At 58.3% G+C, this 19,749-nt stretch overlaps 1 protein-coding gene across 1 annotated transcript in view; it reads left to right on the top strand.

Annotated features, from left to right (window-relative positions):
* The window catches only part of HTT (huntingtin), a gene marked incomplete at its 5' end in the record, with an annotated part of 180,967 nt that extends 162,293 nt beyond the window's left edge, over nucleotides 1–18,674 (top strand). The window contains 14 exons of the mRNA XM_023738001.1: nucleotides 2–102; nucleotides 1,549–1,703; nucleotides 2,160–2,299; nucleotides 3,984–4,066; nucleotides 7,064–7,194; nucleotides 7,316–7,445; nucleotides 8,397–8,552; nucleotides 12,472–12,662; nucleotides 13,961–14,075; nucleotides 14,222–14,435; nucleotides 14,764–14,869; nucleotides 16,779–16,941; nucleotides 17,564–17,724; nucleotides 18,318–18,674. Coding sequence (XP_023593769.1) covers nucleotides 2–102; nucleotides 1,549–1,703; nucleotides 2,160–2,299; nucleotides 3,984–4,066; nucleotides 7,064–7,194; nucleotides 7,316–7,445; nucleotides 8,397–8,552; nucleotides 12,472–12,662; nucleotides 13,961–14,075; nucleotides 14,222–14,435; nucleotides 14,764–14,869; nucleotides 16,779–16,941; nucleotides 17,564–17,724; nucleotides 18,318–18,531 — 2,060 coding nt within the window. The remainder of the gene's footprint in view (nucleotide 1; nucleotides 103–1,548; nucleotides 1,704–2,159; nucleotides 2,300–3,983; nucleotides 4,067–7,063; nucleotides 7,195–7,315; nucleotides 7,446–8,396; nucleotides 8,553–12,471; nucleotides 12,663–13,960; nucleotides 14,076–14,221; nucleotides 14,436–14,763; nucleotides 14,870–16,778; nucleotides 16,942–17,563; nucleotides 17,725–18,317) is intronic.
* Between the last annotated feature and the right edge of the window lie 1,075 nt (nucleotides 18,675–19,749).

Below are 19,749 nucleotides of genomic sequence, written 5' to 3'. Positions count from 1 at the left end.
GGGTGGACCAGCCGCACCCAGTTTGAGGAAACGTGGGCCACCCTCCTCGGTGTCCTGGTGACGCAGCCCCTCGCCATGGAGCAGGAGGAGAGCCAACCAGAAGTAAGGCTGTGGGCAGGCCCAATGCCACATAAATGCTGTGGCTGCTACCTGGGACAGGCAGACCAGGTGGGCCCAGCGCCACATAAACGCTGCAGCTGTGACCTGGGACAGGCAGACCGGGCGGGCCCAGCGCCACATAAACGCTGTGGCTGTGACCTGGGACAGGCAGACCAGGCGGGCCCAGCGCCACGTAAACGCTGCAGCTGTGACCTGGGACAGGCAGACCGGGCGGGCCCAGCGCCACTTAAACGCTGTGGCTGTGACCTGGGACAGGCAGACCGGGCGGGCCCAGCGCCACATAAACGCTGTGGCTGTGACCTCGGTCAGGCAGACCGGGCGGGCCCAGCGCCACATAAACACTGTGGCTGTGACCTGGGTCAGGCAGACCAGGCGGGCCCAGCGCCACATAAACACTGTGGCTGTGACCTCGGTCAGGCAGACCGGGCGGGCCCAGCGCCACATAAACGCTGTGGCTGTGACCTGGGACAGGGAGACCGGGCCAGTAGCTTGTCAGCCGTTAGTGGTGGGCACGAGGAAGGCAGGGGCTACGATTTTCCTACCCTACCTTATTTTCCAGGGACTAAGCCACATTGTGTTGTGACTGATGTCCTTGAGCAGGGACAGATCTCCCAGATGCTGGCGTGTCTAAATTGCCAGTGCTACAGGGCGCTTTAGCGCAGCACGTTGGCCTGTGAAGGGTGAGCACACCTGCATCCTTGACGGAACTGCTGAGTTCTGTTTATTTAACGGTATTCAGAGGGGTGTGTGATTTGAGTTAAAGTGAAGAGGCACTTCATGAGGACCAGGGATATGGACCTGTGGTTATTTTCCCTGACTGTCTTACACAGATTCTATTAGGCTTCTCAGAGTGTTAATGTTACCATATGTTAATACGGTATTAACGACAACTGCGTTCCGGTAAAGCAAAGTCAGATATAAAAGTCGTGTGATGTGAGTCCTTCGTTCTGATGGTACGTGTGATGTGAACTTGCACAGTTAACAGTTCAGAGGGAGAACAATCATCTAGATTGTTTTAAAGCTAGGAGCTAACAGATTGTCATATGCAAAGTTCCTAAAATCAGCGAGCAAGTTTAAGGATGGTTTCTTCAAGAGTAATTCCTGTTTGGAGTTGTGTCCACAGGAAACCTTGCTTTGAAAGGTAGACATTTGCCCAGCTGGTTCATCCCAGGGCAGGTAGGTGTGTGTGAGTGCTGCACTTTGCTGGCACACCCTCGTGCAGACCAAGAAGACTGTGGCTGGGGGACTCACGTCCCTCCTGCCGCTCAGGTCCTACTCCCCCGTGTACTCAGGTCTCCTGTCCTCCTGACAAGGCCGTTGTGGCCTCTGGCCCGAGAATTATGGCCTGCCCCTCTCTGTGTGGTGACACAGGGCTGGTTGTTGGGTTCTGCTGCTCATGACCTTGTAACCTGTGGGCTTTCCTTCCAGGAAGACACAGAGAGGACCCAGATCAACGTCCTGGCCGTGCAGGCCATCACCTCCCTGGTGCTGAGCGCCATGACTGTGCCTATGGCCGGCAACCCTGCCGTGAGCTGCTTGGAGCAACAGCCCCGGAACAAGCCGCTGAAAGCGCTCGACACCAGGTCTGCCTGCAGCTCCTGGGAGTCCTCGGGCACAGATGCCAGTGGGAAACGGGCAGGGCCCTCCCCAGGTGACAGCGCTCGCCTGGCACCCCGTCTTTCCTTGCCAAAATTAAAAACAGCGTGCCGGTGCCTTGCTGCAAGAGGTGCTGAAAAGGTGGAGAGTTCCAGTGTCTCCAGGGGTGACTTAGTACGTGGGGACAGGCCGAAATGAGACACGAAATTCCACGGGGTCATTTGAGTGTTGAGGGGCAGGTCCTAGCGGAACAAGAATGGACAAGCTACCGGAACACCTGAGTACGGAGGAACGGGCAGGAGCTGGCTCACACCCGAGTCCTGTTCAGAATCGTCCAAGCTCCTCCGTTGTCTCTGGGCAGAGCTGGGGGACGTTCCAGTATTTCTCACTGTTAGGATTTTGAAGGAAACAAACTGATCTTTAACGTTTGTTCTGAATCTTAGGTTTGGGAGGAAGCTGAGTGTTATCAGAGGAATTGTAGAGCAGGAAGTTCAAGCAATGGTTTCCAAGAGAGAGAATATCGCCACCCATCATTCATACCAAGCGTGGGACCCTGTCCCTTCTCTGTCTCCAGCTACTACAGGTACCTGTGCAGGGTGGTGGGGGCTGTATGTACTTGGGCTGGAGTGAGGCTGTGACTCGCATGTTGAAGACACTGGGTAGGCAGGAAGCCCTGGATGGCGGTTGTCTTTGTAGCAGCTCCCGTTGCCCACGCGCTGGCCCCCATCACAGAGGAGAGTCTCACTCGGGCCGGGGGTGTTAACTCTCTTGAGGACACGAAGTCTGGACTTGCCACTCGAGTTTGGGAAGCAGAAGGGTTCTCAGAGGCTGGAAGACGCAGCCTGCACGGGGCCTTTCAACCTGAATTAGTTACTCCCATTCAGGATCCAGAGCGCCCCCAGGCACACTGGGTCTCTGGAAAGTCCCACCGACAGGTGTCCACCAGCTCAGTGGAGGGGCACCCCGGCCCCGGCCGCCCCGCCTGCTCCTCCCCTGGACCCTGCCCCGGCTGCGTGGATTTCCAGCTGGGCCCCAGATCAGGTGCCTGCCCTGTGGGCACGAGACCCAGGGTTAAAGAAGGAGAATTCCATGGGTTGTTTTTTTTAATGCCCATATTTTTAGTTGAAACAACAGTGTTTTAGCAGAGTCTTTGGGATTTCCCGGTTTTTCAGAAGTTGTTAGATCTTGCAGGTTTAAGCATTTAGAAGACGTTGTCTGAAAAAGCTTTCATAATCAGGTACAGTGTTACCCAGAGGCCATGGTTACCAGGGCGCCGAGTACTTGAGGACCACAGGTGAAATGGCTGTGGTCCAGCCCTCAGGAGTTCCGGACTGACGGGAGATGAGGAATAGACACAAGTAGCTATCACAGGAGCCAGACGGGAGGAGGTGCAGAGCAGGGCCCAGGAGCTCTGAGGAGAGCAGATGCTTCCAGGGCAGGGGGTCGGGAGCCTCTTGGCAGGAGTTTCATCTGGAATTGTACAAGCCCCTCTCTTGTCTCTGGGCAAAGCTGGGGGACGTTCTGGTGTTTTTCACTTTTAGGATTTTGAAGGATGCTAGGATGGCAGAGAGGATCAGAGACAAGGCCTTCCACTGAGGGCTGGGGAGTGGGACACGTGGGGGTGAGGCATCTTCTGGTCGGGGGTGTGGAGTGTATGGGAGATGGTGGGTGTACCTGGGGAAAGAGGCAGCGTGGGGAAACGGGCCTGTGCCTGCGTCTGGCAGGCAGGGCAGGACAGCTCGGTGCTGAGGCAGAGCCGGAAGTATTATCCATTGGAACTATTGTTGGGGCTGCGGAGTGAACACCTGCTGGACTCTCTGCCTCACCTGTAGCCGCTGACTGTGAGCTTTGTCAACTCAGCCCTGAGCCCAGAGTCCGAGGCTGAGGAATGAGCCACGAACGAGACAAAGTGTGTCCAGGATCGCCCATGACCCTGTCTGTCTCACAGATACAGATACAGAGAGCCCCGGAGGCCTGGGAGGCTCTGTGCACCTGAGTGAGAGGACCGGGCAGAGCAGCTGTCGGGTGGGGAGAGGGCAGCTCAGAGGGCTGGGGCTGTGTGCTAACACACCCTTGTCCCAGGGCGTCTGTACCACAGCCTAGTGGTATTCTTGCTTTGCAAGCGCCCTGATCATCTGAGGGGGGCATGGGGTGCCTGCCTGGTGGGAAGAGGATGACTTGGAGGGCTAGGGCTGTGCACTGAGCTGTGCCCACACGCCCTCATTCCAGGGCGTCTGCACCAGCCTCATGGTGTCATCGCTTTGCAGGTGCCCTCATCAGCCATGACAGGCTCCTGCTCCAGGCCAACCCCGAGCGGGAGCTGGGGAACATGAGTTACAAGCTCGGCCAGGTTTGTTCTCCCATTCCGCCGGCTCCGGCCTTGTCCCCTGTGTATGTGTGATGATGTAAATGTGTGTGAGATGTAGGAGTGTGAGCTGGAGTCAGGTGAGAAAGGGGAGGCCAGGGAGACCAGGGCCAGGCCGTGCAGCACTGTCAGGAGGGAGAGCGCCCGCAGTGAGGACCCCATTTTCCAGCGGGCTGCAGAGCTGGGCATGTGCTCTCCGGCCGCCAGCTCAGAGAGAAACGCGGCCGCACAGTTCTCAGTGGGCAGGCAGATAGGGTTTGAATGTCAGCTTGACCCCTTAGTGGGAGCTAGCTAGGCAGGTGGCAGAGAAACGGGACAGCTGTGAACGTGCAGTGTGTCTTGTGGCGCTGAGACACTGGGAGCTCACCGTGGAGCGTGCTGGGTGGTGCCTGTCCAGGTGCGCTCAGTCAGCGTCCACAGCCCTGGTGGCGGGCTGAGCGTCCATGCACCTTCCCTCCACCACTGCTGTCCTCCTCCCAGTGTGTTACTGGTGTACCTAGAAACCAGTTATGTGGTGCGGTTTATTTCTTAGTTTTAGTTTCAGAAGAAACCTATCAGGATGGTGTTTAAAATACTTGGTAGTTCCGAGGGCTTTGGGCTCGCACAGTCTGTCCCCAGCTCCCCGTCCTCCGCTTGCACGGGCCCCTGTGGTCCTACTGGTGGCTGCTGGCCTTAGTGAGCGAGGGAGTGAGAGGCAGGGAGCTGCTGCTATGCTTGAGTGTTAGACTCGGTCAGTCGGAAAAGAAGCCACTGACAGATGCCCCCATTCTTTCTCCTTTACGGGGAGTGTCCCCCCAACATAAGCGAGAGTGACCTTTAGAACCCACTGGGAGTTTGATGGCCGGGTGTGTCTGAAGAGCAGGCTGCCTGAGAACTCTTCTCCAAGTGCCTGTGGTCACCTGACTGCGTACTTCCCCAGTGTTCTTGTCCCAGTCCATCCATCCACAAATGGGGCTGAAATGGAATGCCAGCCCTGCCCTGTCTGGGCTGGTGGCCCCCAAATTACCCCTGTACTGAGCCACCACTTGCTTTTGGGAAGCAGTCGGGGTGGGGTGGGGAGATGAGGGGAGTGGAAGGGCACTCTTTCCAGGCCCGAAGATTGCTTTTACGGAGCCACAGTTTATTCACAGCCCCAGGTAGGCCTTCTGGGCCCTGGCCTTCGGTCTGTCCTGCCCACCGCCGGCCCGCTGAGGGGGTGGGACCAACAGGAGTAGTGGCTGTGCAGAGCAGGGGTTGGGATCGGTGGCACCAATTATGGAAACAGCTCTTTGTGGAAATGCAGCCTACTTTCACGTCTTCCTTCTTTCAGCAAACTCTCAATAGGTGTTTGGAGGGGGCATGGGACAGGGGCATGGGACAGATGGCAGGAGCCCCAGCCTCTTCCCAGGCAGGCTTACCCACCGTGGACGTGATTACTCTGCTCCCAGCACCACCCTCAGCCTGCCTGTGTTGATTCCTAACCCCAGCTTTCCCGGTTATTCCCTACCATGCCCTTTCCAAAATTAGCACATCACCCCTTTTGGATTTGTAAAGGGCTGTTTTTTAGCAAGTAATTCAGACAGATGGGGTTTACCAGGCTTATCACAAATAGCTACTAATGAGTGAGTACCAGACTTACCATAGATAACAGCCAGTGAGTGAGTACCAGACTTACCACAGTTAATGACCGGTGAGTGAGTACCAGGCTTACCACAGATAATGGCCAGTGTTGAGTACGAGACTTACCCAGATAACTACCATTGAATGAGTATCAGACTTACCACAGATGACAACCAGTGAGTGAGTACCAGACTTACCACAGATGACCAGTGAGTGAGTACCAGGCTTACCACAGATAATGGCCAGTGTTGAGTACAAGACTTACCCAGATAACTACCATTGAATGAGTATCAGACTTACCACGGATGACAACCAGTGAGTGAGTACCAGACTTACCACAGATGACCAGTGAGTGAGTACCAGGCTTACCACAGGTAACGACCGGTGAGTGAGTATCAGGCTTACCACAGATAACGGCCAGTGTTGAGTACCAGACTTACCCAGATAACTGCCATTGAATGAGTATCAGACTTACCACAGATGACGACAAGTGAGTGAGTACCTGCCTTACCACAGATGCTGACCGGTGAGTGAGTACCAGGCTTACCACAGATGACGACTGGTGAGTGAGTACCAGGCTTACCACAGATAACTACCATTGAATGAGTATCAGACTTACCACAGATAACGATCAGTGAGTGAGTACCAGGCTTACCACAGATGATAACCAGTGAGTGAGTACCAGGCTTACCACAGATAATGGCCAGTGTTGAGTACCAGACTTACCCAGTTAACTACCATTGAATGAGTACCAGACTTACCACAGATGACCAGTGAGTGAGTACCAGGCTTACCACAGACAACGGCTGGTGAGTGAGTACCAGGCTTACCACAGATAACAGCCAGTGTTGAGTACCAGACTTACCCAGATAACTACCATTGAATGAGCACCAGACTTACCACAGATAACGACCAGTGAGTGAGTACCAGGCTTACCACAGATGGCAACCAGTGAGTGAGTACCAGGCTTACCACAGATAGCTACCAATGAGTGAGTACCTGGCTTGAAAAGAAGTCTCATGAACTGGTTCCATTTTTGCCAGGACTTTATTCACGTGTCACTTGGCAGTGACACTTGGGGCCTTCTTCCTTCATCCTCTCCTCACTGCTCCTGTGGGAGTGACCACTCCCCATTCCAGGTCCTTTTTCCTGAGGTTGAAGCTTTCACGCGACGCTCTAGTCGCCTCCCAGCTCCGTGAGGCTCTCTACCACGTGCCCCCTGCACCTTTACCCCCCTGCCCTGCTAGGTGACAGGCCATTCCACGGGGTCATTCTCAGGCCAGGCTTCCCCTGCCGCTCAGCCACGGAGCCAAGCCCACCAGGAGCGGTCCACCTGGCACGCTTGCTCTGAGTGCTGGCCTGAGTGACCTGTTTCTCCTCCAGGTTTCAATACACTCTGTGTGGCTGGGAAACAACATCACACCCCTGCGAGAAGAGGAGTGGGGTGAGGAGGAGGAGGAGGAGGTTGATGTGCCCGCGCCTTCCTCACCACCCACATCGCCTGTCAACTCCAGGTTCGCCATTTGCCTTTTGAAGATTTTTTGAAGCAATTAGACACTTCTCATTAGTCATTTGCTTGTTTGGGGGTTGTTTGAAAAGATGAAAAATACTTGTTTTTATGTGTGCTCTCTGCAGGAAACACCGGGCTGGGGTGGACATCCATTCCTGCTCACAGTTTTTGCTTGAACTGTACAGTCGCTGGGTCCTGCCATCAAGCTCAGCCAGGAGGACTCCTGTCATTCTGATCAGTGAAGTGGTTCGATCTGTGAGTTCACCTTCCCAATCTTGCACGCACGCACGCACGCACGCACACACACACACAACCTAGGTGGTATAAAAAAACCAAAAAATCCATCGCCATCGGTCAGTTCTGACTCATAGTAACCTGTAGGACAGAGTAGAACTGCCACATAGGGTTCTCAAGGCTGTGATCTTTATGGAAGCAGACTGCCACGTCTTTCTCCCACGGAGGGGTGGTGGGTTTGAACTGCTAACCTTTCGTTAGTAGCCGAGCCCTTAACCACTGCACCACCGGGGCTTCTTTGGTGGTGTATAGTCTCTGATAATCTGTGAAGGAACTCTTACAAATTCGCAGTTAACTCTGTGTTTCTCAAAGCAGGGAAGGAAAGGAATGTTTTTTTTAAATTTCCAATCTGTGGCAGGCTGAGACTCTTAAAACACAGTAGAAGTGCCATGGAGAGGTCAGATTGCTGTGCAACCTGTAAAGGCTGGCTTCCGTCATCTGTACCGTCTCCTCTGGAGCCTGAGACAGACAGTTCTGGGACCGCAGGCCTCTGTGCAGCAGCACTGATCAGAGCAGCCGCCACACACTTTCTGGTCTCAGGATTCCTTTCCGTTCTTAAAACCCAGTGAGGATCCTAAAGAGCGTTGTTTATGGGGGTTATGAAAAAGCAACAACGACCAGGTGCTGTCAAGTCAATTCTGACTCACGGCGACCCCATGTGTGTCCGAGTGGAACTGTGCCCCATAGCGTTTTCAATGGCTGGTTTTTTCGGAAGTAGATTGCCAGGCCTTTCTTCCAGGGGGCCTCTGGGTGGACTTGAACTGCCAACCTTTCAGTTAGCAGCCTGCATGTATCTGGATTTTATTCTGCCTGGGCCATCAGAACACGCATCGCCCCAGGAGCGTTGTGGGCTGAGTTTCCCACATTCCTCATGGCATAACCCCCTCTCTGCCCTCACTTCTGTGTCTGCAGCTTCTTGTGGTCTCAGACTTGTTCACTGAGCGCAGCCAGTTTGAGATGATGTATGCGACGCTGACGGAGCTGCGGAGGGTACACCCTTCAGAAGATGAGATTCTCATTCAGTATCTGGTGCCGGCCACGTGCAAAGCAGCTGCTGTCCTGGGCATGGTAAGCTGGAGGCAGCAGGGCACCATGCTCTCTACCAGAGCCACTGGGTCCCTCTCGTTGGTGCCTGATGTTGGCAGAACATACCGGGTGCGGCCCCAGCCTTTGAAGGTCCATCCTGAGCTTCCGTAGCCCACGTGAGCTGGCAGGACCGAGGGGAGGGGGAGGAGTCCGTTAGTGTCGTCTTTCCACAGTCCCCGTGAAGCAGCATGTTGGGAGTGAGCCTTCTCATGTCACAGGAGCATCCACGGGCGTGGACCGTGAACACATGACTGTCCCTCCTCCCTCTTCCGCCACGGCCTGCCCACAGGCGTGACAGCCCCAGCCCTCCTCAGCGCGCCCCGTCCTGGGAGTGACTGGGTGTCTCCGCTCCCACTGGGCACTGTGGTCTGTCAACAGAAGACCCACACGGCTCCTTTTCTGCGTTCCTCCTCGTTCTGCCTCATTTGTCAGAATTCAGCCAGGGCAACACCAAGTTCCTTCTCTGGGGTGTTCTCAGAATACCAGTTAGTATCCCGGAACATCTGCTCCTGCGTACAGTGAGACGTGTACCCACGGGCCCCGCTTGTCAGTAAGAGCACCCTAAGGGGTCCCGGCTCTGCCATTAGAGAAGTACAGCTTGATTCCAGACGCTCTTTCTGCATCCTGTTTACTCCTTGGCAAGTGGCATCAGCCCATTATCGTGGTGCTTTCTCGCTCAAATGTCTCCGGGATCCCTTTTCACGAGAGCAGTAGAGCCTCATTCTCTCAGCACACACTGCTACCGGGGGCAGGCATTTGGGGTCGTCAGTGAGAGTGGCGGGCAGGGCCGGCGCACCCCCGCCCCAGGGTTCCTGAGCTTCCTGTCTTTCCGAGTGTAACAATGGTAACCGCAGCTGGCCCTTGTTGGGCTCTTCCCCACGCCTTCCTGCGTAACCCTCCACAGCCACAGCCCGACGAAGGTAAGGCCCGTCATTGTCCCGGGTCACATCGGGGAAGCCGAGCTGCAGGCGGTTAGCAGCCTTGCTCAAGGTCTGTGACCCCGGGACCCCCACTGGTACCGCCCCTTCCCGCCCGGGCTCCCACACAGAGTTTGCCCTCGCGGAGCCACAGTGGCCAGGCAGGTATCGTCCACCTTGGGGGGCTCCCGGCCCTGGAGCCACACTGGTGACTTCCTAGAGGCCCTCAGGGAGCAGAAACAATGTGTGTGCTGGCTTCTCTTCTGTGAACACATCTCTTCAAAGTGTACCCCCTCTGGTTGCAGAAACTAAAGGCAGCTTGGTCCTTTTGTCTTCATGGGGCATTTCAGCTGCGGGGTGAGTTGTAACTGTGGCTTTGTGTCTAGGCCCAGATCCCTCAGGCAAATGCTGTGTCATCAGGGCATCACATAAAGAATAACAATGAAGGGACAGGTCCTGAGGGGAGATGCTGCATGGCACTGACCCCCAGTGCTCATCTGTGCACGCGAGTGCTCTTTAAAGATGCCGTCTCCGCGAAGGTGCCTGCGTAGTGTGCGTCAGCACAGACAGTGTCTCGCCAAACTGTCTGCTTTTGAGATACTTGTTGGAGGTGGGGAAATCTGCAGTCCACAGCCAGCAAACCCTGGGTTGCACTTTTGGGAGTAGGGACTGGAGATATGAGTGGGAGCAGCTCTTAAGAAGCTGCCACATAGCCTCATTGGGGTGGGGGCAGGGACAGAGCATCAGGACGAGGTGAGGAGGGGAAGAGGGAGTCAACCTCAGCCTGGGACAATAGGGGCACAGAATTTCCACGCAGGGTCAGGTGGCCAGGCAGCCTCTTGCTGCCTTTGAGGAAGACAAGGGCGTCAACCAGCCACTGGTTGCTGTTCATGGGATGGGAATGGTCTGCAGGCCCGCAGGCTGCCACCTGCCTCAGGCCGTGCGTGTTCTGTGAAGCTCCTCTCTTCACCGTGAGGGCCCTGTGTGTTCTATGAAGCTCTTCTCTTCACTGCTAGGGCCCTGCGTGTTCTGTGAAGCTCTTCTCTTCACTGCTAAGGCCCTGCGTGTTCTATGAAGCTGTTCGCTTCACTGCTAGGGCCCTGCGTGTTCTATGAAGCTGTTCTCTTCACTGCTAGGGCCCTGCGTGTTCTGTGAAGCTCTTCTCTTCACTGCTAGGGCCCTGCGTGTTCTGTGAAGCTCTTCTCTTCACTACTAGAGCCCTGCATGTTCTGTGGAGCTGTTCTCTTCACTGCTAGGGCCCTGCGTGTTCTGTGAAGGTCTTCTCTTCACTGTGAAGCTCTTCTCTTCACTGCTAGGGTTCTGCATGTTCTGTGAAGCTCTCCTCTTCACTGCTAGGGCCCTGCGTGTTCTGTGGAGCTCTTCTCTTCACTGATAAAGAGCAAATCTCGAGAAATACGGTACTCAATTTTTTTTTTATTGTTGTGCTTCAAGTGGCAGATTACAATTTCAAATTAGTCTCTCATACAAAAATTTATACGTACATTGTTATGTGACCCTAGTTGCTCTCCCTATACTGTGACAGCACCCTCCTTTCCACCCCGGATTTCCCATGTCCATTCAACCAGCTCGTGACCCTCTGCCTTCTCATCTCACCTCCAGACAGGAGCTGCCCATTTAGTCTCATGTATCTACTTGAGAAGAAGCACACTCTTCACAAGTATCATTTTATGTCCCATAATCCAGTCTAATCTTTGTCTGAAGAGCTGGCCTCAGGAATTGTTTTAGTTCTGGGTTGATAGAGAGTCTGGGGGCCATGCTTTCTGGGATTCCTCCAGTCTCAAACCATCAAGTCTGGTCTTTTTACTAGAATTTGAGTTCTGCACCCTACTTTTCTCCTGCTCCATCTGGGACTCTCTGTTGTGTTCCCTGTCAGGGCAGTCATTGGTGGTAGCCGGGCACCATCTAGTTCTTCTGGTCTCAGGCGAATCAAGTCTCTGGTTTATGTGGTCCTTTCTGTCTCTTGGTCTAGTATTTCCCTTGTGTCTTTGGTGTTCTTCATTCTCCTTTGCTACAGGTGGGTTGGGACCAATTGATGCATCTTAGATGGCCGCTGGCTAGCTTTTAAGACCCAAGACACCACTCACCAAAGTGGGATGCAGAACATTTTCTTAATAAACTTTTTTATGCCGGTTGATCTAGATATCCCCTGAAAGCATGGTCCCCAGACCCCCACCCCTGCTACTCTGTCCCTCAAAATGTTTGGTTGTATTCAGGAAATTTCTTAGCTTAGTACTCAATGTTTTTAACTCCATTTTGTTTAGGGTGCTCAACGGAACTGATGCTACTTTGGTCTAAGTTGGTATAAAGTAGTTGTGTCCAGGATACCCAGAAGCAGACCAGGTTCGGTGATTTGCTAGAAGAGCTGACAGGACTCAGCACGTATTGTACTCACAGCTGAGCTTTCTCACAGCGGGAGGACACAGAGCAAGCTGAGCACAGGGAAGAGGCGTGTGGGGCCAAGTCTGGGGAAACCAGGCACGAGCTTCCAGGGTCCTCTCCCCGTGCACTCACGTGGGACGCACTTCATTCCCCCTGCAACGAGCGTGACAGCACGTGTGAAGCGTTGTCCACCAGGGAGACCCGTTAGAGACTCAGGGCCCAGGGTTTTTATTAGGGCTGGTCACGTAGGCACCTCCGCCTGGCTCGCAGCAAGATTCCAGACCCCCAGGAGGAAAGCAGGTTGTTTTCCTTCAGCATGAACCGCGTGGTCTGCACCAACAGTTTAGGCACAGGGGGAACCCTCCTGAAATCCCTGTTCCCTGTTGCCGGCCCAGGGCCCGCCTCACAGGTAGCCTTTCTGATGACAGCGGCCAGGCCTGCCGGTGGACTTTCCCTGCTCACTGGTCTCCAGCCCCACTCCCTCCTCCCAGAGCCACAGGTTCTGACTCAACCCCCAGCAAGGGTCAGCGGGGGCAGAGGGCGCTGTCCAGTGTGGGGCAAGCCTCCGTGTGTGCCTGCCCTAGGACAAGGCCGTGGCCGAGCCAGTCAGCCGTCTGCTGGAGAGCGCCCTCCGGAGCAGCCACCTGCCCAGCCGGATCGGCGCCCTGCACGGCATGCTCTACGTGCTCGAGTGTGACCTGCTGGACGATACCGCCAAGCAGCTCATCCCCGTCATCAGCGACTACCTGCTCTCCAACCTCAAGGGCGTCGCCCAGTGAGTGCACCCAGGACCAGGGATCGGGGGACCTCAGAGTGGGCTTGCATGTGGATGTCAGGGGACCGAGGCAGGCCTGCTTCTCACGGAGAATGCTGGCCTAGGGGTGCTAGGCATGGGGGCGCAGTACTGTCCCTGCTGCTCTCAGGGACTCCCTCCACGAGTTGCTGGAACACGCCCCCACCTGCGGCTCTTACCACATGCCCCCACGTGTGCACTCATGTGCATGCATCCCTCATGCCCTCAGCAACAGGGCACTCCTCCTCTGCCCGCTAATTCTGACCTGACCCGCGATCGTGCCACAGCCTCTGCCCTGCACACCCCAGGATTCCTGCTCAGGTCTTGGCCGCACAGCTGACACAAAGCCCCTTAGAAGGAAAGGTGCTCGTCACAGCTGTCTCTTCATGCTCACAGCAGCATCATGGGGCTGCATGTCAGTCCGCTCCCCCAAAGAGACAGATCTAAGCCTGAGGCTCTAGGCTCCTGGCAGGAGGAGCTGCCTCGAGCACCACCCTTGGGGGAGGCTGTGGAGATGGGGTGTGTGGCTGCGAGAGGAAGTCAGCTGTCTGTCTGACGAGAGAAGAGGTGGGGGAGGGTTCAGTGGGAGGTTTGGAGTGAGGTGGTGACGGCCTCAAAAGCCTCGATGGCCATGGTCACAGCAAGGAGGCATGTGGGAGGCTTTGAGACAGGGCAGTGTGAGTGGGGGCACGTCTGACGGCGCTGGTGTTTGGGACCCACCGGAGGCCCCAGCCTGGTCCAGGCTGGAGTGGCAGGGGCTGTTCCCGTTGGCCTCCTCGCGGGGTGGGGAGCACTGTGCGAGCAGGGTGGCCGGCCCTGGGGTCCCTCCACGCTCCCCAAGTCGGGCCCAGACAGGCCACTCCAAGTGCACTGACAGCATGGCGGGGGCAGGAGGCAGAGTAGGGTGCAGATTCGAGAGCCCCCGCAGCCGGGCCGGTGTCCCACGTAGCAAGCGGCACAGATGTCGGTGTGATGATTTGACTCTGCTGCTCCTGAGGCAGGAGGAGCAAGTGCGGGAGAGGATGAGAAGGGCACAGAACGTTCCAGAGAGCAGGAAGGACTGGGACAGGGCCAGGGCGCATGGCCTGGAAGAGCCGTCCAGTGGTAGACATGCCCCAGGACACGGGGGCACGAGGCTCTGAACACATGGGTGGGGGGAGTCTGGGGGCCCCACTGTCAGACAAGAGGAGTGCTCACCCCTGGTTGTAGAGGTGTGGTTGCTGCCCGCTCGGAACCCGCTGGCTGCATCCAGCTGAGCTCCACCGTCGTCCACGTTCCAGCTGCGTGAATGTCCATAGCCAGCAGCATGTCCTGCTGATGTGTGCCACCGCCTTCTACCTGATCGAGAACTACCCCCTGGACGTGGGGCCCGAGTTTTCTGCCTCCATCATACAGGTGAGCGTCGGTCAGATGTGCGGCCCCGGCTCCCCTGTGGTGGTGTGGCGGTCTCTGTGTCCATCCTCTGTGTTGTCCGTCTGTGTTCAGTCTGGGGGGAGGCGGACGGAAGACGTGCAAACACACGCGGCCTCTCTGCTGTCCAGATGTGCGGCGTGATGCTATCGGGCAGCGAGGAGTCCACCCCGTCGGCCGTGTTCCACTGCGTCCTGCGGGGCCTGGAGCGTCTCCTCCTCTCGGAGCAGCTCTCGCGGCTGGATGCTGAGTCCTTGGTCAAGCTGAGCGTCGACCGTGTCAGTGTGCACAGCCCGCATCGCGCCATGGCCGCCCTGGGCCTGATGCTCACCTGCATGTACACAGGTGTGCAGACGAGTGGACACACCTGAGCTCACCGCCCACACCCCTGCCCCTGGCTTGGACACCCTCAGCCAGCCTGTCTCTCTATGGGGGGAGGAGATTCTGAAGCTTGAGCGGGTTGGGCAACATGCTCAGGGTCGCGACCCTGTATGTCAGGGTCGGGACCAGAGGAGAGCAGCTCTGAGACACGAGCCCCCAGCCCACCATGCAGCCAAGCCGGGGCCCTGACCTCCGGTCAGCCCAAGGTGTCTGTCAGGCTGTGTCGAGCACAGTCTGCAGGCCTGGTCAGGGTCTCCAGGTGCTGACCTCGGGGCTGACGGCTCTGTTCCAGGGAAGGAGAAAGTCAGCCCGGGGAGGTCGACAGATCCCACCCCCGCGGCCCCGGACAGTGAGTCGGTGATCGTGGCCATGGAGCGGGTGTCTGTCCTTTTCGACAGGTGAGACCTGACACCTGCCTCTCTGCTCTTGACTGTCCTTGAATTTCAGCTGGAGCAGCTTCATCCATGCACACCTGCCTGCTTGCCCGCAGCTCCCCGTTGGGGCTCCCCACTCGAGGCTCCCCACTGGGGACTCCCTGCTCATGTCTGCTGGGAACTCCCCACTCGCAGCTCCCTGCTCGAGCTCCCCGCTGGGGGCTCCCTGCTCGCAGCTCTCCCCGCTGGGGCTCCCTGTTGGTGGCTCCCTGCTAAAGAGTCCCTGCTCACAGCTCTCCTTGCATGAGGTTCCCCACTTGGGGCTCCCCTCTGGGAACTCCCTGCTCGTGGCTCCCCACTCGGGGCTCCCCACTGGGGATTCCCCACTCGAGGCTCCCTGCTCAGGGCTCCCTGCTCGGGGCTCCGTGGCGCTGGCAGCCCTGGCGTGCTGCGGTGTTTCTGACCCAGGGCCATCCCAAGTGGCCACCATCTCCTGTGAGCAGAGTCAGGGTGTCCAGGTGGGCACGTTCATGAGGACTGTGACAGATACTGGGCTGGCAGGGGCCCTGATCAGGGACTACAATGTCAGCTAAACTTCCCGGCCTCTCCTGAGTGAGAAGCTAGACCCACAGCCAGGGTAAGAGTGGGGTCGGAGCCGCCCCTTGGCTCCTGGGACACATATCGGAGGCCTCCCAGCAGAGCTTCCGAGCAGCGTGAGGAACAGCTGAGGACGAGTCTCCAGTAGATGGAGGGGAAGGTGTGAACACCCCCAGCCGGAACCGCGGAGCACCATCCAGGCTCGCCACGTTTATTCAGAGTCGACTTAGTCCGCTGTCCAGGGAAGTGGGCGCGGCGCCTCCCAAGAGCAGACTCGTGACTGCGCCCAGGCCCTCCATCAGCTGAGGGATGGCCGCTGACCTCGTGGAGACCAGCCTGCTCCACGTGGCCTGTGGTCCTCAGACGCTTCCATCGGTGGCGTCCCTTGGTTTCCTACAAGAGGCTCTTTGCAGGATCTCCTTTGCCCACGCTTAGGCTGGCAGATGGTCTGGGCAGCTGGGCACACGGGGGCCTGCTTCCACGGTAGACTCTAACCTGAGTGTCGACAGTCACTCTCCTCCGCGCGTGCTCACTGAGCACCCCCCCCCCGACACGCGGACACTTGAAGCAGCCGAGGCCAGCGGCCACAGCCCAGGCCCCTGCCCCGGGAGCACATTGTCTCCCGGAAAGAGCAAACACGTGCATGTACGAGGGGATTTCGGGAGCAGTGCCCACGCTTGCTATGTGTGGCTGCGCTCCGGGGGGACACGTTGCTGCGTTACAAAGTCTAGACAGCCAGTGACCTTCGATGGAGGGATCCTCCAGAGCAGCGGCCATGCGCCACTGATGGGCCTGTGGGCAGGGAGGTCACGGCACCCCTGGAATCAGCTAAGCCCAGGTCTGGGCCACTTCTGACACTTTCTGTAACGGCGGTTGTCACATGTGCACAGCAGCCAGCTCAGAGGATGCCGTCCCGGGCCAGTTTTATGGTCTGTTGAGGGCGGAGCCCACATGCGCACACGTGAGGTCCAGGTCATATGAGAAGGAGTCTGACTTGGCAGAACACGCTTTGTTGGAAAGTTCGTGGAGCTTCTGACACGGGACAAAGCCGAGCGTAACGAGCAAGTTCTGTTAGGACCAGAATACTTCCTGCCTTTTACTCTGCGTTTTGCTTTCCGTGACTGAGCAGCCCCTTCTTGGTCCTGGGTCATCAGCCGAGTGACTGGCTGAGATGGCGAGAGGAAGGCTGGGGTCCTGCCTCCTGTGGGCCCCGCTCCAGGAGCCCCAGCCCAGGCCCCAGGTCAGGCTGGCTGTACTGCGGCCCCAGCATTTTGCCGGGTCAGAGCCAGGCCTTCTGGGAATCAGAGGGGCCCTGACCACTTCCTCCTCCTCTCAGGATCCGGAAGGGCTTTCCCTGTGAAGCCAGAGTGGTGGCCCGGATCCTCCCGCAGTTTCTGGACGACTTCTTCCCACCCCAGGACGTCATGAACAAGGTCATCGGGGAGTTTCTATCCAACCAGCAACCGTACCCCCAGTTCATGGCCACTGTCGTGTACAAGGTGAGGCGCCGCTGCACCCCAGCCCTGCCTCATCACACCGATTCCATCTCAGGATGTGAGGGCCACCGCCTCCCCCACCACAGACTGCAGCTGCAGCCCTGCCCACTGCCTGCCCCACGTCCCCTACTGCCCCGTGTCCCCCTGCCCACCCCTTCCTCCCACAGCCCCCGCACTCCCACAGCCCCATGTCCCCCACCGTCCCATGTCCTCTACCACCCCCGCGTCCCCTCAGCTCCACGTCCCCCACAGCCCTGCGTCCCTTTAGCTCTGCATCCCCCACAGTCCTGTGCTCCCGCTGCCCTGTGTCCCCGTGTCCCCCACAGCCCTGCACTCCTGCTGCCCTGTGTCCCCATGTTCCCCACGGCCTTGTGCTCCTGCTGCCCTGTGTCCCCGCATCCCCCACAGCCCTGCACTCTTGCTGCCCTGTGTCTCCGTGGCCCCTGCAGCCCTGTGCTCCTGCTGCTCTGTGTTCCTGCAGCCCTGCGCTCCTGCTGCCCTGTGTCCCCGTGTCCCCCGCAGCCCTGAGCTCCTGCTGCCCTGTGTCCCTGCCTCCCCCGACCCGAGCCCTGCGCTCCTGCTGCCCTGTGTCCTCGCATCCCCTGCAGCCCTGGCTGTCTTCCAGGTGTTCCAGACGCTGCACAGCACGGGGCAGTCATCCATGGTACGGGACTGGGTGATGCTCTCGCTCTCCAACTTCACGCAGCGGACGCCTGTGGCCATGGCCGTGTGGAGCCTCTCCTGCTTCTTCGTCAGCGCCTCCACCAGCCCCTGGGTGTCAGCGGCGTATCCTTTCCCAGGCCTGTGGCCCTGCTCCCCAGCGGGCCCCCATCTTCCGTCAGCACACAGTTCTCCTGCGTGTGGTTACAGCTGACGAAGCCTGACGCCTGCCCAAAACGAATCATTCTCTCGGGCACAAGTCTGAAGTCAGATCCAGTTCCCACCCCTGAAGCGATGTCTTTGCTAGAAAGCCCCCCTGGCAGCCCTCCCCAGACAGACCACAAGAGCCTTAAAGTGGGCAGCGGTCCCATGCTGACAGCCTTGCCCAGCGTGCGGACCGGGTGGGCAGGCAGGCAGTGGCTCCCTGGCCGGAGCAGCAGCAGGAGCCCCAGCTTGCACTTGATGCCGGGAGCCAGGCCGGGTAAGTGCCGGGGCGGCGCCTTCCCTGTGCCCGGCCCCTCTGCTGCGCTCCGCCGAGCCTGGCCGTCCAGCTGGAGGGCCGGGGCCTGGGGAGAGCCGTGGGCCGCAGCTGCTGCTGCTGCGGCAGGCGGACCGCCCTCCCTGCCGCCGGCTCAGGTGTCAGCAGCCACGGGACGGGTGGCAAGCACACTGACGGGACGGGCCCGCACTGCCCGCCTGCTCCTTAACCGGCCTCGCAGCCTCCCGCACGTCATCAGCAGGATGGGCAAGCTGGAGCCAGTGGATGTGAACCTCTTCTGCCTGGTCGCCACCGACTTTTATCGACACCAGATAGAGGAGGAGCTCGACCGCAGGGCCTTCCAGTCTGTGTTCGAGGTGGTAGCAGCCCCGGGAAGCCCGTACCACCGGCTGCTGACGTGTTTGCGGAACGTCCACCAGGGCGCCACGGGCTGAGGCTGGGGAGCGGCCAGTGAGGAGGGGCAGCGGGGACAGTGGAGCGGCCGTTCCGGGCAGCTTCCACCTCGCCAGCGCGGGGCCGGTCGGCCGCTGTGTCCTCTGCCCGTTGCGGCGAGAGGACCACGCAGGGAATGCGGGCGGGAAGGTCAGGGTAGAGCCTGAGTCTTCGCGGGACGGACGTGAGAGCAGCTGTCCTCCTAACCCTCCACACGGTAGCTAGTGCCACGCGCCGGTAACCGGCTGTTTCTCCTCGTACCGCCCGCTGGAGCCGGGCCTTGGCCACGCCTGCATCTGGGACCCAGGCCCCTGCCCCTGCCGGCGGCCACTAGCCCCTCCAGCTGTCCCCTGGGTGGGAGCTGGTGTCATCGCACTTTGGAGGGTGTTCCCCCAGCGAGATGCAGGCGGCATGGGTCTCTGGACTCGCACAGTCTGGGGGGCAGTGGGCAGCAGACACCCAGCCCATCCTTCCCTCTCTCTTCTCAGGATTTGAAATTGAATTCTATCAGTAAAGAGATGAATTTTAACGTACCTATTTCTATCTCCATGTGAGCGATGTGGCTGTATGCGGACCAGGGCCAGAGCCGCTCTGGTGCCTTGTCCCCTGCATCTGCCGGGCACCTCCTCTCACGTCACCCCAAACATGCCATCGGCGTGTCTGTGGCCTCTGTCCGCCTTTTTATGCATTCGTGCCCGGTCAGGACGCCCACGTACAGGAACTCCCACCCCACCACCGTAGGAACCGAGGGAGGGAGAGTGCCCCTGAGCTTCACCCACCATACAGGTCAGCTTCCCTGTCCTGCAGCTGCAGCCTCTGGGAGGTGTCCTCCGCACCGTCTGGAGCTGGCCCTGTACAGCCATGCCCAGCTGTGCCCGGCTGGGACCACCAAGCGACATTTTGTCTGAGCCCCTCTGGGTCAAGAATAAACTGGGTATCTGGGCAGCTGTCGGGGTAGACCCCAGCTTCTCTGGGCCGTTTCCTCCAACATCAGCTGACGGAGCGGGTGGGGCGGGAGAAGGGGTGGCCCCACGGCCCGAGGCCTAGGCTGGCATTTTGATCCCAGGCCAGAGGTGACCACGGGTCCTGAGAGTCGGCACACTTGATGCAGGGCCACAGTGGCTCTCCTGGCTGGGGCTTCTGGCTGGCTGACCGCACAGCGAGGTGGGCCTGGCCCCCAGGGCCTCAGGCAGACTGTGGGTCACTCAGTGCTTTGCCAG

The sequence above is a fragment of the Trichechus manatus genome, unplaced genomic scaffold, assembly GCF_000243295.1.
Source record: "Trichechus manatus latirostris isolate Lorelei unplaced genomic scaffold, TriManLat1.0 scaffold00111, whole genome shotgun sequence".
Lineage (NCBI taxonomy): Eukaryota > Metazoa > Chordata > Mammalia > Sirenia > Trichechidae > Trichechus > Trichechus manatus.
This window is presented reverse-complemented; position numbering and strand designations above follow the sequence as displayed.